This window comes from Eleutherodactylus coqui, chromosome 7 (assembly GCF_035609145.1).
Source record: "Eleutherodactylus coqui strain aEleCoq1 chromosome 7, aEleCoq1.hap1, whole genome shotgun sequence".
NCBI classification, from domain to species: domain Eukaryota; kingdom Metazoa; phylum Chordata; class Amphibia; order Anura; family Eleutherodactylidae; genus Eleutherodactylus; species Eleutherodactylus coqui.
In genome coordinates, this window is record NC_089843.1 from 55,906,349 (window position 1) to 55,928,586 (window position 22,238).

The window sequence follows — 22,238 nt, forward strand, 5'->3', positions numbered from 1 at the left end:
TTGTCCCCCTTTTTTACTGGAACAATCCCTTACTCTCAAAGACACACGAGCTAGGAGGGACACTGCTAGCATAGAAAAGCGCAGGGATATGTTCCTGCACCAAGGGGAACTCTTACTATCTAGGCCTCATCAGGTGTCTTTACCCCCCCCCCCCCCCCCTCCTGTCTCTTCTCCCATGGCTCCCATCCTGTCAAGGTTCCCTTCAATTCACCTTCATTTTGCCACACCGCAGTTCACGCTCTTCACAAACTAGATCTAGTAAACTTTGTGGACCTTCCTCTTGGATGGCCTTTTTCAGACACTCTGACTGTTTGTAATCCCTGATGGCCCAAGACGTGCCTTGCGGCTTGCAGAGTTGTAGTTTCTCGTTGAATCTGCTCAGCAGAGGTAGAGGCCTTCCATACCAAGGACAAAGCGTCTCTATACCGCGTTACAGCACATTCTACTCGGGCAGTGGGTGCCTCATGGGCGATACGCAACGTGGCTTCGGCTGTACGGGTGTGTAAGGCCGCTACATGAACCTCCTTGCACAGCATTTCAGTTTTACCGGGTGCACACTGAGGAGGCCTCCCTCGGTTGCAGAGTTTTACAGACTGCTATAAACTGACCGCACGTGTCCTTCTATACTTTCCCCACCCCCGAGGGACTGCCTTGGAACCACTCACGATCTCCAGCTGTTCCCCAATGATACGGACGAGAAAACAAAATTATTTTTTTTACTTGCATCAAATCCCTTTCTCGTCTGGTTCATTTGGGGACACCGCACCCGCCCCGCTTATTTGTACTTCCACACAATATTCCTCCTTGTTGGAGTGTTCTGTTTGCCGTTGCACATGGTGCTATGCTGAGTTTGTTTAATAGTAGTTTCATGTCGTTTAGATCGTCGGTTTTCGTATCCTACTTGGCTGCTCCGACTGCTTGTACACAAACTGGTTAGCTTGGTGCCTGCGGGAGGGGTATAGCTGGTAGGAGGAGCCAACACTTTTTCTGCTTAGTGTCTGCCTCCTAGTGGCAGTAGCTATACACACGGTCTTCAGCTGTATCTCCCAATGAACGAGGCGAGAAACCGATTTTATGGCAAGTACAAAAATCTTGTTTTCTTACAAAGGTGCTCCTCGTTCTGGCCGGGTTCTCATCTAGAGCGGTCTGTCTTATTACTATCTGTATTGCCTTCATGTGTTTGTTCTCCTCCTGTACAAACCAGTTAGCTAAGTACCTGCAGAAGTTGTATGGCTGGTGGGGAAAGACAAAGGCTTTGTGCTTAGTGTCTGCCTCCTAGTGGCCGTAGCTATACCCATGATATTGCTGTGTCCACTTCTCCAGCATTATTACATATTTTCTCTCAATGTGTTTTTTTTATTTTTTTATTTTTTACACTTAAAACATAAATATGCTTAGAAAATAATTGATATGGAGGGGAAAAAAAACACTTGAAACTCAGGGCTTCCTGATACATTAAGGCAGTACTTTATGCAGTAATTTAACTTAATAAAGATATTCAAATAATTTGTTGCACTTTTGTATCCTGTCTGCCCCCCCCTTTTTCTTTTTTTTTTTTTAAACGTTTCTCCATTAAGTGGTCTGAGAGTTAAAAGCGGGATGCCCAGCTTGGCTTTCCATAACAGAGATGTGAAACCACTGCCATGGATAGCAGACAGAGCCTACGGAAACAGCCAAGGGCTTAGTCCAGCGCCGTTTCCATAGCTATCGTTGAATTGAATGAGCTCTACGGAAATGGCGTAATAAAGTACGCTCTGCTTTGCGGTTTCTCTAGCTCCCATTTACTTCTATAAGAGCTATGGAAATGGCGCTCAGCTCTTTCCAACAGTTGGTCGGAACAGAATGCTAGGTTTTCCTATCTCTGTTATGGAAAAACTGAGATGGGAATACCCCTTTAATTGGTAGCAGAAAATGTTCTAAAATGGAATAAACTCCGCATTCCGTGTGCCTTGTGCTACAGATGAGCCCATTGAAGGTTCAGTACTTGATTCTTCAGACAGGTGCTGGTGAGATTTCTACCTATCATATTTTTAATAGACTTTCCAAATGGCTGGTCAATTTTGTTTCTTTTTTTTTTCTTTAACAACGCTCCCCTATTCACAGGGGTTCGACAGCTAAAATTCCCAGCGTTCACGAGAACTGCACCTGTGAATGGAGTAGCAGTGAGCACACTCAATCATGGCTCCATTCACTTCTAAGGGATAGGCTGAGATTGATGCACTCAATGAATGAAGCTATGGCCACGCGTATGCACTGTTGATAAGGGGGTTTGAGGGAATATTCTCAAGATCATTGGGTGGATCCCAACAATTTGAGCCTGAGCAATCAGACAAGGTCTTTGGTTGTAAAACCCCTTCGATAGAAAATCTCAGTTTTATGACCTAGATGCATTACGTAGTGTTAACAGAAACCGTTTATTTTATGTATATATCAATGGTGTATTCCAATTTTCCATAGCATTGTATATTGTGGTCCGTTTTCCTACGAAGCCGATTAACCCGTGTTTATGACTTTTCGTTCTTGCAGATTATGCGAAAGGGACCCTTATCAGTTGTATCAACGCTTAGAGCAGCAAGCACGAGAGTACGTCCTGGAGATGAAAGTCCGCCTACTCAAGCACTTGTCATTGGGTTTTAAGGTGACCCCAAACAAACCACCACAAGCCCACCAATTCATCTCCCTCCTCCTCGAAGAATACAGTGCCCTCTGTCAGGCGGCATGCACAATTGGCACCTTCCTCATCACTTTGGTAGGAACAAAACCTCTCCATGTTGTATGCCCACCACACTGCGTGCTCTCGGCGGCAGCAATGTCGTTCGAGAGTTTAATCTGCAGGTTTCCTGTTTTTTTTAATATTTTCTGAACTGTAGGAAAACGAACATTTGAAGAAATTCCAGGTGACGTGGGAACTACATAATAAGCATCTCTTCGAAAACTTAGTATTCTCTGAACCGTTACTCCAAAACAGCTTGCCGGCATTGGTGTCACAGTTAAGGTAATGTGCCTTCAGCACTCAAAAATGTCACTCCTGAGATTACCTCTCCTGATCTTATTGTCATTGGGTCTTGCTTGATGATACGGCAGTGCATTGCCTATCAAAATGGCTTTTCAGGCCCAGTTATTACACACACCATGGTTTATAGTCGATAGAGGAATTGTATATGGCACATGAAAACTCCGGCAAATGCAATGCCTTAGATGTGTCGGAGCTCTTGATCCTTAATGGCTCATTTGCAATTCTCGTGTGCATTTTCCCTATACTGTAAGTGTAGGCTCTACGTAGGGTTGTCGGGTTGCATTCACAGTATCCTTGAGCAACGTTCTTGCAAAATCGTGATGAAAATAAAGATTTTATTAATGCAGCAGTTTCTTACCTACTTGGATGCTTATTTTGTGCCCCAGGCTCGGAACAACATCGCACGACTCGTACAGCGAGGACATGTATAGTACCTTACTGCAAAGGTACCTTCAGCTGGAACAGGAGATGGGGCAGATTGCTGAAGAGTGGCTGGAGTGTCAAAAAAGAATTGACAACTATGTAGATGAGCAGGTAAACAGGCGCTGGTCCTTTTTTAATCGCTTATGGTACACCTACATGATTTGTGTCATGCATGTTCAGATCGTGCTTTTCATCGGCCTCCATAGTTGCTGCTTTCTCTACATGTATATACAAATGGGGGAATACTCAAATATATCCCAACTAGAATGTAATGCCATTGCAGATGGTGCAGTAGTTGTAGGGACTTGCTTGCACTTCATAGAAGTCCAGTAGAAGGGGTTAGTCACATGGTCAACTTTCAATGATCACTCTTTAACATTGATGCTACTTCTCAGTTAGAGAGTTAAACACCTTGATTTTTTTTTTCTTCTGCAGCTTCTTATATACTTACGGCAGAGTTGAATGTCACAGGACCTTTGTTCTGGTGTATATATGCCTTTTTAAAAAGGGTTTTCATATCGCTAGTAAGATTTGGCTGCGTCTTTCTAGAAACAACGCCACTCTTCTCCTTGGGTGTTGTCTGGTATTGCAGCTTAAACCCATTGAAGTGAAAAAAAAGTTTGTTTTGGTCTTTCTCCTTCAATACCCTTAGAGGGGAACCTGTTAGGTGCTTCATGGGTCCCTATCTGCAATGAGCACAGCATAGTGGCACACTGATTTCGTGGTCTGTCACTAAAATCGATCCTTTCGGGAGCTTTGAAAATCTTGGAGCATTTATGGGTGACTTCCATGTAAACATGGGATCAGACGGGGCAAGGGAACAAGACTTTCTCACCTGTAACAGCTCACCTAAAAACAAAGCAAATGTCGGCCCGTGTAAACAGGCAATCGTCTATAAATGACTGCCTATTTATTCTGAATGGAGGCAGGCAGCAGGAAGAGATCTCTGGCACCCTCTACCTCCATTCAATGAGCAATCATCACTCTTGTGTGAAAACATAGGAGTGATCTCTGCGATGAGGTGTTTAAGCGTCCGACAATCGTCCCTTATAAAAGTGCCTTTACTCTTCAAATTTTGCAGCGTGCAGCAAATGGGTATCTGATGTCTCAATGTTCATATATTCAGGCACCTCCCGCCCTCCTCTTCCTTCCAGATGGCGATTTTGAGAGGTTTCTCCGTTTGCACAGTAACATGGAGAGACCTGTGGATCAAGAGCAGGGGAAGGAGCAAATATATGAAGAATATTGAGCTGCGTCAGATGCTTTTCTACAGCGTGCTGCAAAGTGAGATTTTCATAACTGCTGAATGGACTGGTATTGGCAACAGATTGCTGAAATCAGCACCTCATACTATCTTGTTTGCAGGTTGGGACCCATAAGGGACCTGGCATGTTTTCTTTAAGTGCTTGGTGTAAAGCTGCATTTATCCAAACCATAACTGGTGACGAAGCCCATAGATGGACTGGAGCTGCTTGGTCATAGAATGACTTTTAAAGGTGGTGTTTAGTTAACGATTGATGACTTAGGATGCGTAACCAATAGTAGATATGCAAGGGTCCTTTGCCAGGGACCCTCACCGATTGGCTCTTCTCTGGGCAGATACACTCATGCACGAAGCTGATTTCTGTAGGAAACTGCAGCAGCCGGGCTTTATATTGCAAACCATGTTCCCATCCATTTCCATTGCCTGCAACACCAAGTCGGGCTGCGGCAGTGTGAACAGAGGATGATTGCATCAGGCCAGAAAAGAGCTGATTGGGGGTCCCTGGTGATGGACCCCCTGCAGATCTACTATTGATGACCTGTCCTGAGGATGAACCATGCATAATTTAACCCCTTTATGATCGCACATACAGCTTTTGACGGCGGCTGTTAAGGGACTTTATTCTGCAGCGCCGTTAAGAAGGGGCTGCATTAAAAGCCCTGCTCTAGTCTCCCGTGCTACGGGGAGTGGGTGCTTGGCTGTCAGATGACAGCCGGGCATTTGCTCTAATTATGAGGACCGAAAAGACTTTAGATTCCCGTTATTTAACACTTTACATGCTGCATAAAATGCAACTGCAGCATGTAGGAGTCAGAGGGAGGGGTCTGTTTGTCACCCATCGAAAACCTGTGATATTGAACCTGGAGGCTTGAATATAGCCTCTGGGTCTGCCAGCTATGCTAATCTATGAGGCTCTGCCTCTGACCTCATCTGCTTTCTAATGCACTACTATACTATATAGTAGTGTACTAGAAGAATTAAAAAAATGAAATGCTGCTGATGAAGTCCCCTATTGGGACAAAATAAAAAGTTAAAGCATAAAAAAAATTGTGAAAAAAGCGCCCAAACCACACTTTGACTCCTTTTACTGTGGAAAAAAATAAATCACATGTGATATTGCTGCGTTCGTGATGACCTAGAGAAAAAGTTATTACAATATTTAACCCAAACGGTGCACAACATGCAAAAAAATACAAGAAACATGGCGAACATTCTACATATCTCATCTTACAAAAAAACAGAACAAAAAATTATCAAAGCGTCGCATGGATCAACAAATGTTATAATTTAAAAAGTATAACTCATCCCACCAAAACAAAAAACTCACACAGCGCTACTGTCAAAGGAAAAATGTTAGGGGTCTTTGAATGCAGTAATAAATAGAGATGAGCGAATCTATTCATTTTGAGTATTTACTCGATCGAGCACCGCGATTTTCGAGTACTTCAGTACTCGGGTGAAATGATTCGGGGGGGGGCGGGGGGAGCCGTGGCGACGCGGGGGGTAGCAGCGGGGAACGGGGGAGCCCTCTCTCTCTCTCCCTCTCCCCCCACTCCCTGCTGCAACCCCCCACTCACCCACGGTGCCCCCCGAATCTTTTCGCCAGAGTACGGAAGTACGCGAAAATCGCGGCACTCGGGTGAAAAAGGGGCGTGGCCGAGTAGGCTCGCTCATCTCTAGTAATAAACAAATACACTTTTTTTTCTTTTCTTCCTTCTTTATCTTAAAGTGTTTAAAATTTGCACAAAAAAAAAACTTATATAAATGTGGTATTGACATAATCTTACCAGCCTGCACAATTAATATAACATATCGTTTCTAGTGCATGGCGAATGCCAGTAAAAAAAAAGCAAAAAAAAACAAACCAAAATTACAGGTTGTTAGTTATGCCTCTAAGTAAAAAAAAAAAAAGCAATCAAAATGTTATGTTCCCAAAAAGGAGAACTAGAGTTCATCCCGCAATAAAAAAAGCCCCCATAGAGCTCCATTGATCAAAAAATAAAAATGCTCCAGCTCTTGGAATACGGCAAAACAAATTGTTTTTCTTTTTTTTAACCCTTTCCAATCCACTGTCTGACCTCTGAAGACATTATGATTTAAGTCTGTACAGCTCTGATGTTGAAGACATCAGTCGGGGTTCTCTTACAGTATATTTCCAGCCTCTCTGCTGTCGGAGCCCATCCAGTGTGTCACCTCATGCAGTACTGGCTTTAGCCAGCAGATAGCGCCATTGTATAACGGCAGAAAAAGAGGAAGCCCCCTTGGAGAACCAGATATAGATTGGATTGAAAAGGGTTAAGTGCGTGTTTATTTTTTGGGGGGTTTTTTTGGTACCAAAATAGCTAAACATGAAACTTGATAAACTTTGCATCGCCGAAATTCTGCTGACCCGCAGTGTACGCTGTAAAAATTAAACCCAAAAAACGACAGAATTTTTTTTTTGTTTGGTTTCCCCCAGTCACATTAAAAAAATGTAAAAAAGTGATACATACAGTGATACCATTAAAAAATGCAACTTGTCCCACAAAAAACAAGCCCTCATGGCTTGTTGTGGCTCCTGGAATGCGCCGATTAAAAATTTGGAAATTAAGGTCAAACAGGCTTTGCTATTAAGAGGTTAAGAGAAAACTTAAAGGTCTTTTCCCGCTGTAAATGGCGCACACGCAGCATACATGCGCTGGGTTTCCACTGCAGCCGGATTGTTCGTTGAAGATCTCCAGTGTTTTAAAGTAGATAAACAAGGTGGATGAGTTTTTAAGAAATTCCATCCACACTGCAGAATAAATCTGCAGCAGGTCATCTTGTGCTGTGAGTTTTTCACCACAGATGTCGCCCCTTGAAATGCGGAGGTGAAATCTGTGGCAAATCTGGAACATTTCTCCCCCGAAATCCACGACAAAAAACACACTGCAGAAAATCCTCAGCAGATTCACTACATATGGCCACAGACCTCACGTCCACGGGCAGATTTGTGGAATCTGCACTGGTCATCCGCATGAAAGATCCGCAATTCAAAGTGCCCTTAGAGGAAGCATTGACATCTGCAACTGAATTTAAGCATGTGGATTTGATTTGCGGACCATTTGGTGCAAATAAGCAAGTCGCAGCATGCTCTATTTTCAGTGCGGATTTCGTGCTCAGTAGAAGTCAATGGGTGTGGACGACCCACAGTGCATATGCAAATAAAATATTTCTGCAGGAAGCAGACGGCCTCGTTCCCACTGCAGTGGTCAGGACTGGTATTGCAGGCAAAGTTCCTATTCCCATCAGTGCAGTGAGAACGGAGTTGTCAGCTTCTTGCAGAAATCTGCTCAGTGAGGAACTGCTCTGCAGGGGTGTTGGGAGGCGGACCCCCTCTGATCTCCCACATTGATGACCTATCCTAAGGATAGGCCATTAATACTTTACCACTGGACAACCCCTTTTAATGTGTATTCCCCATGAGATGACCTTTTTGGAGCATCTTTTCTTAAATTCTGCAATGTGCTGTGCCTCTCTTATTCCTCCTGGAAATTTTAGAATAAACTTTGCTCACCCAGACTACGTCAACGCTGATCATCCAGTGTGATTGTATGCTGCTTCAACATGGGGATTGGTAATGCAAGTTATCAGTTTCTTAATGTTTCTAGAAGGAATAACAAAGGTAAGACACAACGCAGAGCTCTAAGAAAAGATCTAGGAGCAGAACGGTGGAAATGACTGCGGTGACAGATTCCTTACAGGCCACTACAGGCCTCACCTGGGAAACCATGTTGTCTAAAATAAGGTCTGCTGAGTTTGTCATGGTGTCAGTCACTTCACCGGAAATGGCTCTGCCTGCTGCGCTATTTTATTTTTCTGGCTAATTTTGCGAATTCTGGAACGCAGGCTCCCAGCGAAACTGACGCAGATGGGAACAAAGTGTGTTCTGGCCTGTTGCTCAAATTCCTTAGTGCATAAGCCTAAAGTTGCCCCTTTATTGGGCGATCTCTACCTCCTCAGAGCTCAGGGTTGCAAGGTTTTACGGAAAGCGTGTTTATTTTGGTTTAAACTTCATTTTAGATGGCTTTGCAGTCCAAACACAGGATGCTAAAAGAAGATTGGGAATACTATAAACAAAGGATGTTTATTGAAGACCAAGTAAGACTGCAACCATTGCTTTCACTATGCTTGGGACTTGACTTTCATGAAGCAAAATCCTATTCGGGGAGAAAATTGAGTATCTATTATGGCAATTTCTTTTCACTGCTCCGTTATCTGCTTGGTTTGCTGCGGCGGTTTGGCCGTATCGCTGTACTGCTTACTTGACATGTGCTGCCAAAATAAAGTCTAGATAGGTAAAACGTAAAATCTCATTGCAAGTCCCACCTGCTTACTTGTCTAAGCACTGCTGACGGCAGCCCAGATTAAAAGGAATCTAATGTATTAATGTCTTATAATGAGGCTAGGTCATCCGTATCGGATCAGTGGGGTCCGCTGTGCCGGACCGCTGCCGTTCAGCCATTTGAAATGGCTGCAGCACTTGTATCAGTGCCACAGCCACTTCACTACATACTAGGCACAGCGCTATACATGTCATAGTGGCTGTGCCTAGAATAGCAGCTCACTTCCATTCACTTGAATGTGATTAAGCTGCATTTAGGGGATGGAACTGATGAAAATGTAACAGGCATGAGAAGAGGCCACCAGATACTGATGGTAAAATGAGCAGACAGTTGGTAACATGCTACATATGCCCTAAAGGGGGCTGTAAAAGACAAAAAAAACACAGGATTGGTGGGAAACTTGGGCAGCAGAGGATAGGTCATCAGTAGTTTACAACTGGAACAATTCCCCTTTCCCTCCCCCCCACCCTCAGACCTCAGTACACAACCACTTAAATGGTGAGATGCAAATTACTAGATGTATTAGTGACGTGGCTCCAGCTCTGCTACATTACTGCTGGACACTGGTCCTATTTGTGCTTGCGCGTATAAATGCATGGGAGATATTTGGGTCAGGAACTTGATAGACTTGTATATACTTCTCTCTAGCAGGCCTGCCATTAATTTGTATGTGCTTGGTATGTACTTTTCTTTTGTCTATTTTAACTACGTTGTTATCGCCTGCGTCCTTGTCTTGTCCGTAAACCAATCAGTATATACCACCTCTGTGCTTGCCCATGACTGTTTCTATGCTTTAAAGTCTCCTAATGTAACTTCCTCTGTTCCCGATCTCTTAAGGCTAAGGCTCTGCAGTGACTCTGTGCCACCTGGGAGTTGCAATAATATCGCAACGCTGTCACCATTCAAAGGGGAAAAGTTACGGAGCGCAATTGCAAGAATTCGTCCTGATAGAATTCTTTCAGTTGTCGGGTGACTCTTCTTGTGCGGCCGGGTGACTACTGTGGAGCTCTAGCCTAGGACTCTTCTATTGCTCATAGTTTTGGGTTTGGTCTAACTTTTTTTACGTATTTCTTTTCCTCAGTTGAACAATAAGAAAGCGTTAACTGGAGAAAACAACTTTGCAGACAAAATGAGACACATGTTGTCAACGCGGATGTGCATGTCTGACTGTCCGAACTGTAACTACAGGAGGAGGTGAGTGGCTCTGTGCTTCATCAGCACTTGTGTGGATTATTATGGTACATTTTAGGCTAAGTGGATCCTTAATAGCGTAACCCTTCTAATGACCGTCATTGCATTATTTTCTGGTGCTGTAGTACAAGCCCAGCGCTAGGTGTCCCGTACTGACCTGGAGCTGGTGTGTGATTGTCTTATTGACAGCAGAGCTTTTTGTCCCACTCATTTAACCCTTTTAGGCTGGGTTCGCATGGGGTAGACTTGCCGCTGCTTTTCCGTGCAGACCCTCCACACGGAAATTCCACGGCATTTACACAAGCTGTGGAAATAACCCACACAGAACCCGTGCGGAATTCAATTCCGCAGCATGTCAATTTTAGCGCTGTTTCCGCTACACAATTCACCTCTTGAGGGGGTGAATTCCAAACAGGAATTTGCGTTAAAACTTGTTTCAAAATATGCACCAAATAGAGCCGGTTTGGAGGCAAGTTTTCTGCGGCTGATCTGCAGTATAATGCCCACTGTGGACATTCCGTTGCAAATCAGCCCCCATGTGGAACCAGCCTTAGAGGGCTATGGTCAAGAGTGACGGCAGCGTGGGAGAACTTCCCCTTCCATTAGTGGCATTATTGGACTGTCTGAGACTCCTGAGAACATGAAAAGCATACTAAAAATTTAGGCCACTTTCTCACATGTGTTCACGAAACGGCTCATTTGAAATGGCGGCATCTTAATTGTGATGAGGAGCGAAAGCAGTGGAAGTGGCCAGCGCTTATAACTGCAAGTGCAGCTCTCAAATCAATGGGAGCCGTATCTGCAGTTACAGGCGCTGGCCACTTCAGAGGCTAGAGCAGAGACTTCCGCTACGACCCCCTGTGCATTTGCTGCGCTGTCAGCGAGGTCCACAATCAGCTGATTGGTCGTGTCCGGAGTGATGGGCTCCAGCTGATCAATAGTATTCTCCATGGAAACTTGTTTAAGGTCTGTCTTTTTCCTGTACTTTGGCTCAGTCAGCAGCCACCTAAGGAGGCCGTCAGCAGGAGATTAACTTGTGTTCTCTGCAGGATTTCTATGTGACTGACTGTCTCAGGAACATGCAGAAAATACTGCAGACTGACAAACGTGTGGACACGATTATCTCCTGTTTGGGCTCCTTTCACTCTGTTGCGATCTTTTTAATGTATGCGTAGAGAAGGCTATTGGTGCAGAAGTCAGACTGATGCATGCGTCTCCTTTCACTTGATGGAGGTTCTTTTGGCCTTTGTCTTGTTGGTATCTGTTGGGGATGATATTTTTTCCTGGGTGGAATAGCACAGCAGACTGTGGTTATTGCACCCAGGCACATTGCTTAGAAATAATATAAAGATAGTCTGTAAGGCCTCCCTCACACAGACATTTAGCGCTGCGCTGAACGCTGTACAAAGCTCCAATTCACTTCAATGGGGCTGCACTTTGACAGCGATGCATGTTCTATCTTTGGCAGTTTTCAGCTGTGCGTCGCCTATTGAAATGAATGGGCAGCAGATCTTCAGCGCTGCTAAGAACGTGGCACAACTTGGTACTATGTTTTTGGCAGCACTAAATGCACTGCCAAAAAAAAAAGACCTACCTGCCACTGTCTGGGGCTCTCTACCTGGTCTCCGGAGCTCCGTGCAGGCTGCTGGGCACTTGTTTAGCCGACAGGGGTCCTTCTGCTAGTGACTGGTATTGAAATACCCAACCTCCAGCAAGAGATTGCTCTGATTGGCTGAGCGTCGCTGCATGTCAGTTGGCTCCACCAATCACAGCCAGCACTGGATGCACCAGTCACAGCCATTCATTCAGCGCTGGTTGTTATTGGCTGAGCCAGCTGACACTCCACGACGCTCAGCCAATCAGAGCAATCTTTTGCTAGAGCCGGGGGATTTCTATCTCAATCACTAGCAAAAGATCCTCTGTCAGCTAGACAAGTGCCTGGAGCTCTGGAGAACAGCGGCAGGGACCAGACAGCGTCGGCTAGGTGTGCATTGATTTTTCTTTTCAGCATCATTTGCTGCGTTTTCAGCTGTGCGTTGAAAACCGCTGCGTTTCTGCAAACGCCTGTGTGAGGGAGACCTTAAACGGATACCAAGTTTGATGGATAGCACTTTGTGGCATCCATCATGGATATGTTTTAATGGATATGTCATGAGCTTTTCTTGATCTATTCGTTAAATAGCCATCATTGCAGCCTAGGGTAACACAGGTTGAGCGGATGCCTACAGTAGCATCAGTCACCTATAGACTTTAATGGAATCTGTCTAACAGATAGGTTTTGTTGTACAGATTTATGGATATCACCGTCAGTCTCAAACATTAATGCGATTTGACAACAGACTTTTTTTAGCATTCATTTCTAGTTTTATTGTTCTGTTAATGGGGTTGTCTAGTTATTTAACATCACCCCCCCCCCCCCCCTCCCCCTTAGCTCCAACTGTGCTAAAATAACAATTGGCTATACTTTCCCGTCCTCTGCTGGTGGGATCCAGCGCTGCAGCCCCGCCATCGTCTTAGTGTGTGTTGTGGAAGATGATCTCGCCTGATCGCTGCAGCATCACCTTTCCGAACTCCTGGCATCATGGTACCCAGGATGTGGACGCTGATGCCAGTAGAACGGGCGTTGATCCAAGCAGTCAGGTGATATGTGGGGACATCGGGTGGATGGTGGCGCTGCAGCGCTGGATATCCCCGCCAGAGGACTGGTAAGTACTGCTTTGTTTTAGCGTAGTTGGAACTATAAAGGGGAATGTTATCTGGTAACCGGACAACCTCTTTAAGGTATCGCTACACCTCAGATCGCAAGTTGGTTTCATTGGTGACGTGGAGATGTACTGGAATAATATGGAAGCCTCTGAAGATCCCCAGGAGAGAAGAAAAAAAGTTGACTTCCCCAGGCCACAAACTACTGGCAGCATTTGTTTTTTCTTTAATATTGCCTTTCCTTTTGAGAACACTACATTGGTGCCATCAGAGTGCCACCATTTAGATTGCCACCAGTCCCATCAGGGTGCCCTTACCAAAATGTACAGTGGACCCACTGTTAAAGAATACATTGAGGCTCACATGGGCAGACCTGATTGCGCAAAATAGAACATGCTGTGATTTCCCCCCCCCCCCCTTTGCTTGCGGAATGCGCATTTTGAGAGTGTAGGGGAAAAAGCGAACTTACTTGCTCTTCAATGTCTGTGTTTGCCAAGGAAGCCAATCACTGGTTTCGCAATTGAAATCCGCCGCATGAGCCCGGCCATAGAGTGGCATACTGTGGCACAATGAAGAGGGTGAGCCAAAGTCTGCCAGTGGTGCCAACTTCTCTGATCCTCTCCACTGTCTTGAGGCCTTACTTATGCTTTAGTTTAACACTGCTACAGATAGATCATGACCAGGGTACTTTGATTGTGATCTGGTGTAGCAGTAATCGGAGGCTAATCTGGCTTTTGTGCAGTGGGAGCTCTAGAAGGTCTCACTTAGGATGTTCCACTTCTGACTCGCTACAGTTGTTCTTGGCCTACAAATCCTTCGAAAGCTGGCAAAGCGCAGGAGGAAGTGTTGTGAATATGCTGCGTATGACGTCTTGTAGAAGGCATTGCCTGCTGGTAATTTGTATGCATGCACGTTATTGCCGCTTCTAATTATGGAGCGTGTAGTGTCGCTGTTTTGATTATCGCTTTCTCCAAAAGGCTGATTTAATTCCTCTGACTGTACTCTGTTGGGTTTGTGTTCTGCTCCCAGATGCACCTGCGACGACTGCAGCCTGTCTCACATCCTCACGTGTGGTATCATGGATACGCCTATTACAGACGATATCCACCTAAACCCGTTACCCTTACAAGTAGACGCTTCTCCAGATTATCTCTCCGAGATCCACCCGCCCAGCATGTCCTCCGCCAGTTCCGGTTCTGGTCCCAGTTCTCCCATCACTATCCAGCAGCATCCCAGGCTGATCCTTGCAGACAACGGCTCTGCACCTACATTGTGAGTCCTTCTGAAAGTCTTCTAAATGTTGTGTACTGATGCTTATCTGCCATTTATCAGCTGTGGATTCTGCTTATTTGTAAATTACATCCACATTTTTATGGCTTGAATTGATCTGAGTTCTCAGCACAGCAAAGAGTTCCCTAATTGGCATTAACCCCTCAGTGAGAGGCCTTAATGACTAAGCAATTTTTTTCACGTCATTTAAAATGCTTTCCAAGAGCCATAATTACTTTTTCCATCGACGTAGGTTTGTTGTGTTTTTTTTTTTTTTTTTTTTTTTTTTTAAATCCTGTGGGTTGAGTCGTGTTTTGCTGTCTTGGAGTCCATATGATTAAATTATATTTTATTACGATCCATTATTTATTTATCCCCCCCCCCCCCCCCTTAAAGCGATGTTACAGAGAAACGAGGATGGCTGAACCACGTCTCTGACTACCTGATGCACACAGTCCGTAGTCTAAAACACTACATTCTGCTGTGATTGGTCAGGGCTGCTTATGTGGACCGCACTGGGTAATCAAAGTGGTTGTAGGATTTTATACTAATAGATACTAAGGGCTCGTTTACTTGAGCGTATGCGTATGTACCATTGTACACTCTGCAGCCCTTATGCTCTGCCAGCAGATACTGAGTATGGCACTGCGCATGCCCTCTAATTAGGCCTCATGTCCACGGGGAAAATCAGGCCCGCCACGGATTCTTCATGGAGAATCCGTAGCTGGTCCCTCCTTTCTTGTGGACATGAGGCCAAAAAATAAGAATAAACTCACTTCTCCGGACGCTGCGGTTCTTCCTTCCTTCCCGGCCGGATCCTCTTTCTTTGGCCCGGCGGATGTGCTCGGCACGCCGGCAGCGTGCCGTGCGCATGCGCCGGCCACATCCGCCAGGCCAAAGAAAGAAGATCCAGCCGGGAAGGAAGGGAGACCTGCAGCGTCCAGGTCAGGTGAGTTTTAATTCTGGTACGGGTGTTCTGCGGATCTAGACGGCTTCCATAGGCTTCAATAGAAGCCTGCGGGAGCCCCGCACTAAAATGGCCGGATTTTTTTCCCGCACGCCGCGGCTCTGCGCCTGAAGGGAAAAATGACATCCGCAGGTATTTACCTGCGGGTGTCCAATGCATCCCTATGGGGCGCGGATCCGCGTGCGGGAAAAACGCTGCAGATTTTAAATGTTAGTTGTTCTGTGGACACGAGGCCTTACTGTCACCGACATGCACAGTAATTTTGTGTTTGTTTTTTTTTCTTTTTTAAATCCCCTGCTCTGTTCAAAGCGGTGATGCATATTGAATTGCTGCCGGTACGCAATACATGCATATGGACAGCGTATCATACATAGCTCATACAAAGTATGCTGCAGAGAAATAGAGCATGCTGCGATTTATTTCTCTGCGTATTGACACGCAGTGCCTACACACCGGTGTGCATGGAAGAATGAAAGTACATTAACGTTCATTGCCTCCATTTACCATGTGTTACACACAGGATATACGCATGCGTAATAAGTGGTTAGGATACATCCATGTGAGTGAGCCCCAATGCACAGTGTACATCAGGCAGTCGGAGAAGCTGGTGACTAGATCTTTGTTTTTCCAGGCCTGGACATATTTATTTTATGGATCGTTCTGTTTCAGTGATAACAAATATGTATTCTCTCATGGCAATTCATTTTTTCCCCCCTGAAAATATAATTTTACTAAAAAAATGTATTTTTGGTGACCCTTTTTTTTGGGGGGGGTTCGCTTCATTCCGGAGAATGTAATCACCTTGTATATAACCATGCATATAACGCAGCAGACCTAAATCACTTGATATGCCCGGTTCTGTCCCCGTAGGGGCTCACGTTCTCTAATCCTTTGTATAATGCTTTGCATTACTTACCATTACTAACATTACTTTTGTATTACTAACCAGCATTACTATATGGCGGTGTTATACTGACAGTCTCGTGCAGAATAGGCAAACCTGGGGGCATTTCTTGTGGCAAACCCCTCAACTGCCATCAAAACATAACGGAGTACCTTCCTTCTGACGAACGTCTTCCTGCGTAAAGGGGTTAAACTAAGGCGATTACTGCTATCGTTGATCTCAACAGTTGTGGCGGGAATACATCTGTGGATTAAAAGCGTGCTATTGTCGTGATCTTGTGTGTACACAGAGCGGTAGCCCTGAGATCATTGTCATATCCATAATGGAATATGAAGATGCACTCGGCCGCGGGGAGTAGTTTAAACATTTTGTTTGGGGGGGGGGAACCTTTTTAATATCATAGATCTTTTAAAGGGGTTGTGCCAACAGGACAGCCACTGTTCATATGTCCTAATAGGGTATATGTGTGTCAGAGTGGGGTTCCCCACTCGAGATCCTTCCCTGTCCCAGAACAGAGAGCCACTCTGTAAGTTCTGCTCCCATTTCTTCTTTTACAAAACAGTCGTTCATCTGAGTAGCCGTCCTACAATACAAGATGATTCGAAGGTCAGGGCCACTTTGAACATCTGAACAAAAAGATACAAGTAAAACACTTACATGGGGAAAACCGTTTTAACGCTGTTGTCGGCCCTGCACTAGTCCAATTTCTGATGAAATTCTACCTTTTAAATTCTGACCCCCTTTTCATTGAAGTTTATTGGGCTGCCACCAAAATGGCAAGCAGTTACCACCATAGTGCCAAAAAGTTTTCCCCCACTTATATAATGGCCCAGTTGTACTGTCTTCTGCACCATTTGTTTCACTTGCCGAGTGCAGAAGTGTGTGTCGGCCTGACCGTAGGTCTCCAGACACAAACTCTGAGCATCCTATGCGCATGTGATGCTTTAGTGTTCGAATCTGGTCAAGTCGGGACACACAGAAGACAGTGTGGTCGGTCCGGAAGTGTTCTACTAAGTTACCTATTTCGTATCTGTTTTCATTCAGAAGATATTCCAGATGGCCCTGACTTTTGACTCATCCCACTACAAGGGTTGGGACATCGAAAACAGAAATATCGATATATCGCTAATGCTTTGGCGATACTTTTCATCGATATTTTATGTCCGATATATCGGTAACATCGATAGTTTAAGGTGATGTAATATCGATTTTTGTAAAGGAGACGTGTCTTGTGGTCAGGTGACTAGGATATCTTTCTTTACATTCCGCCCTTTCCCTTGTGTTGGCACAGGATGTAGTTTTGCTCGAGGCACTAATGAACTTATAAACAAGTTCTAGAAACTTTTGGAAACTGTCAGGTGACTCTTTGTTACCAATCAGGTTTGCTCCAGGCACAACGACTCTCAGAACAAGTGGGGTCTTAGGCCCCTTCTTCACTTAGGTTTGTTCATCGTGTTAGACGCAGGCTGTGAACGCTCGTGTCTAACGGGATGGCTGTGGGCAATGCTTTCCACATGAAACCATTTCCACATGCAGATGGAGGGTTGTGGTGAACGCACGATGGTCGCGTCCAGAAAAGGAGACGCGACATGTCGTGTGTTCAGCATCTAATGCGAAGGCAGTGCCCATAGAAAAGATAGGAGACCCATATAATGCAATTACAATTGCGTTCGGGGCGCTGCGTTCGCGTTACCAGGCCCTGCATTGTTTACAAGTTACCATTTTCATTTGTAACTTTAATATATTTTCATGTTAATAATTAGAAGTTAATAATAAAGTCAACAGTTGAAAGTTTTAAAAGAAAAGTATACATTTTTTTCTGTGTTGCTTTATTAACCCTCGACCTGTTTTATTTTTATACAGCATTTAAAAGTCGATATATCGAAATATCAAGTTTTCCACCGATATTTTCGATAATCAATAGTTTGTTCAGTGATAGTCGATACTATCGATATTTGTGTCAATGTCCAACCCTAGCCACTACTGTAGGACACTGCCATAGCTTTGTATGCCATATCCTATCTCTGTAATGTAGCAATCAATAGCCCTAGGGCATGCTTAGCTAATTGGGAACAGGCCATGTGACTTGGACCTTTTTTCTTTAGTACCAAGATTCGAGAGCCATATAATATAAATAAGGGCTACAGATGTCGTTTGAGGTCACTTATAGCTTTATTGAAGGAATCGCTGAGAAAATCAAGGTGTGGGTGTCAAGCAGCTGGATCCATGCTATTGCTTTGCTCTTACAAAATAAGGTTTTGTCTATACCAGTAAAGTCTGTTCAAGCTTTATTTACGGTTGAACTTGATCTAACTGGATTTTTTTTTTAACAGCGGTAGCGATGATGAAGATGGCGCCCCTTTATCAGCAAAATTTGCTGATATTTACCCCCTGGCCAACTACGATGATGCAGATGTTGTGGCCAACATGAATGGAATTCACAGTGAGCTCAATGGTGGCGGTGAAAACATGGCGTTGAAAGATGAGGTATGCCATTTTCTTTGGCGCTTAGAACTCGTCTCATGGCTTTGGTCTTCCCTGGAGAAACCAAATACTAGTGGTCTCTGTCTTACAGTCTCCTTCAGTGAGCAGCACAAGCAGCAGCTCCTCAGAGGCCGACGATGAAGAAGCAGATGGGGAGAGCGGCAGTGAGCAGCCAGAAATGGCAAAGGAAGACGTTCATGTTGGGAAGAGGTCACCTAGGAAGGAAGGCGGAAAAATGGACAGCCCCCCTCCTTCATACCTCAGCCCACAGGTGATGCATGTCCTCATTCCCTGTTCAGGAGATGAAGCCCATGTCTGGCAAATTGAGTTGTAAATGAGAATGCATTATTGTGGCTCGGCTGACATTTAGTTTTAAAGGAGTTTTTCAGTTTTATATCAATACAACATAGTTCTGGTCTAATAAGAGGTTCCTCACCTCTCTAATGAGCTGCTTATTTCATTTCCTTAGCTATTAGCCAGTGGCCACATGCCGGTACTGATACAATGCACCAAACTTTGATAGATCAGCTGTTGGTGCCACAACACAATGGCCTGAGTGGAAGCACATCTCTCTGACCCCTGGGTATTGGTCAATCCTGCTAATTGCACTACAGAGCTGTATGTTTCTTCTTTGTACACTGTTATGGTGCAGACTGCTGGAGCCTAAACAGCCGATTTGGCTGGAGTTCCAAGCGGTAGACCCTAGACCATTAGGTATTGATGACCTGTCCTGAGGATAGTTGATCAGTAGAGAATGCCTGGCAAACCTCTTTAAACCCCATGTACATTCTACCAATCTGATCTTGTATGTGATAACGGTGCTACATGTATAAACTCTTAGGCAGGTCAGCTGTCTTTTGCATGGGCTGCACCTGTAATTATTGTGACTGTAGCAGGGATTAGGCAGGAGGACTGTAACAAGCTCACACATCTGTCAAGTGTTTTTTTTTCAATGGTCTGACAGCATTTTTTATTTTTGTATGTTGTAGGTAGAACCTATACCAAATACTTGTGAGTGTCACGTATGTAAACAGGAAGCTTCCGGCCTTTCTCCATCTGCACTAGTAGCTGGACGTCTCCCAACTGGACATCAGTTTGTTAATCCTGACAAGCCAGCGCACCCAGCACTTCACCTCTATCCCCACATTCATGGACATTTACCCTTACATACAATCCCTCACTTGCCCAGACCTCTAATCCATCCTACACTCTATGCCTCTCCGTTTGCACACAATAAGGTAAGTACTGTTGCTAAAGCCTATGAGTATTCATTTATCTGGGCCTAGATGTAGCCCTTTGCTAATGGCCCTTTCACATGGGCTGACAAGTCGTTTAAACAACTGCATGACCGCTGACTTCACCGCCAAGGTCGCTAGCGCTGGTTCAGTGCGCTTACGCTCAATGACTTATCGCTGGATTGGGGGCTTCTGGCTCAGTGCTTCACCTTCTATGTAAATCGCTTGAGCAGGGAGCATTTACATGTAATGAGAAGCCAGCGATCCAGTGAATGAATAGTGAGTTGTTTTTTGTCTCTTGCATTTACACATCACGATTATTGCGCAAATTCGTTACGATTTTGAGTGATAATGGTTACCTGTAAATAGCCCATAACTGGGTCTAGATACACGGCTATTCATTGATGAACAGTACATCCTTACCAAAGCCTGATTTGTTTTTGCCAACTCCTACAACAGTGATTGTGACATTTAAGTTAACCCATTTATTTTAGCGCCTTCCACCTATTGATTGCACTTGATGGGTCGGGTAACGGCACCGCTGCAGCTCAATGAGCTTATGGCTATCGAAAGTGTTTAAGTGCTTCTACACGGGCCAATTCTCAGCCTGACGTAAGCGATCACTCATTTGCTTTTGTTTACAGAGGCTGAGAATTGCTGATATGGGGATAAATGATTGTTATCACCAGGTCAGCTGTACATCTCTCTATTAGCAAAGGGAGATGTACTGCCGATCACTGAGCTGTTTTGTGTTTGTTGATTTTCAGAAAGCAAAAAATTTTAAAAAAATTGTCCGTCCATGTAAAAAGCCCCTCATTTTGCACATCTGAATGAGGAATCTGCATCAAAGTACACTACAATGGTTGATAATGGGAGTGTGGTTGTTAAACTCTCATACACTGCTTAACCTGTTACCGCTCCATGACATACCGGCACGTCATGGAGCGGCGGGGTATGTATGAAGAGCGGTTGCGCGGCACTAAAAGATGGCAAAATGTCGTTTTGTTTTTCCTTTTACTCCACTTAGAATTTTTTCAAAAAGTTTTTCAGTACATTATATGGTACTTTAAATAGCACCATTGAAAAATACAACTCGTCCCGCAAAAAACAAGCCCTCATACAGCGACGTCGATGGATAAATAAAGGTGCTAGAATTTTCTTTGAAGGGGGGAGGAAAAAAACGAAAATAAAAAAAAGAAAAAGGGGCCGCGTCATTAAGGGGTTAAAGAAAATGTATATATTTTTTTTAAAAAGTGGTCAGATATGTCAGGACATGACCGCTATTTTTAAGGCATCAGTGTGGCCATATGGCCAGAAGTAAATAATTTTGTACAATAGCTTAAAGAATTTTCATACCGCTCCACACATCACATTTGGTGCACTCACTGATGATTCTGGCTCATTATCCACCTCCATTGGTTTAATTCCATCACTGGATAATGAAATGTTTGTCATCAGAAATACTATTTTGTGTCAAACTGAACAGCGGCCGTACTTGGTGCACACTCATCCGACACTTGTTCACCCGGGCGTACGTAGTGCTTTAACTTTAAGGTGCTTCTGCTGAGCCCCTTGGCCCTCCGCATCAGACATCCGAGTCGGCTTGGAGTCCCCATCTCTCGATTGTCTTGCTGTTGACGTTTTCTAGAATTCTTCTGGTGTTTTGTATGTATATATTTAATCATTTTTTTTTAAGTTTTCGAGATTTCCAAACTTCAAAGGCCGACACGTAAACGAATATTGAGGTTTTATTATATCCTATTTTATGACACCTCAAACATCGGGCTCGCACAGCAGAAGCCGGAGCTGGGCTAGACTAATGTACGCCCGCGCACACTTTTTTTCGTGACTCAACTTTGCGCTACAGTTGCATCAGTTGATGGCAAGTGTTCAAGGTCAATCAGTATCTAAAACCTTGTTTAACCCCTTAGTGAGCAATCTCCCCCCCACACACACACACACTTTTTTCATTTTCCTATTTTCTTCCCCCTTTTAAAAAAAATTGTTACTCCTTTATTTATCCGTCGATGTCGCTGTATGAGGGCTTGTTTTTTGCAGAACGAGTTGTATTTTTCAATGGAATTATTTAATGTACCATATAACGGTGCTGAGAATTATTGTTTTAAGTGGAGTAAAATGAGAAAAAAAATTGCTGTCCGGTTTAAACTAAGTATTCCCCTCTCAGACTCATGGGTGCATGTCCCATCCCTGGGGCGTAAACCAATTTTGAGTTGTGGCCTTAATTGTCCCAACTACCCTGAATACAATGGCCTGGGTTGGTCAGAAGGACAGAAATCAAGCGGTCTGCACTATGCTGTTTGTGTAATTCAATCGGAGTTACACAAATGGCATAGCATCGAGCTACACTGTTTGTTGCACTCAGGAGCTCGCTGTGCTATGCTGCTGTAGCTCCCATCG

The 22,238-nt window shown here is 44.4% G+C and overlaps 1 protein-coding gene across 3 annotated transcripts in view; it reads left to right on the forward strand.

The window, feature by feature from the left end:
- FAM193A (family with sequence similarity 193 member A) overlaps window positions 1-22,238 on the forward strand; it is a 91,451-nt gene that overhangs the window by 43,339 nt on the left and 25,874 nt on the right. Inside the window, exons 6-14 of one of the 3 annotated variants that reach the window (XM_066573040.1) lie at window positions 2,527-2,749; window positions 2,871-2,995; window positions 3,403-3,550; window positions 8,745-8,822; window positions 10,149-10,261; window positions 13,991-14,233; window positions 18,435-18,588; window positions 18,677-18,856; window positions 19,575-19,823. In XM_066573040.1, coding sequence (XP_066429137.1) covers window positions 2,527-2,749; window positions 2,871-2,995; window positions 3,403-3,550; window positions 8,745-8,822; window positions 10,149-10,261; window positions 13,991-14,233; window positions 18,435-18,588; window positions 18,677-18,856; window positions 19,575-19,823 — 1,513 coding nt within the window. The remainder of the gene's footprint in view (window positions 1-2,526; window positions 2,750-2,870; window positions 2,996-3,402; window positions 3,551-8,744; window positions 8,823-10,148; window positions 10,262-13,990; window positions 14,234-18,434; window positions 18,589-18,676; window positions 18,857-19,574; window positions 19,824-22,238) is intronic. The other 2 variants (XM_066573042.1, XM_066573041.1) reach the window with 2 other exon arrangements.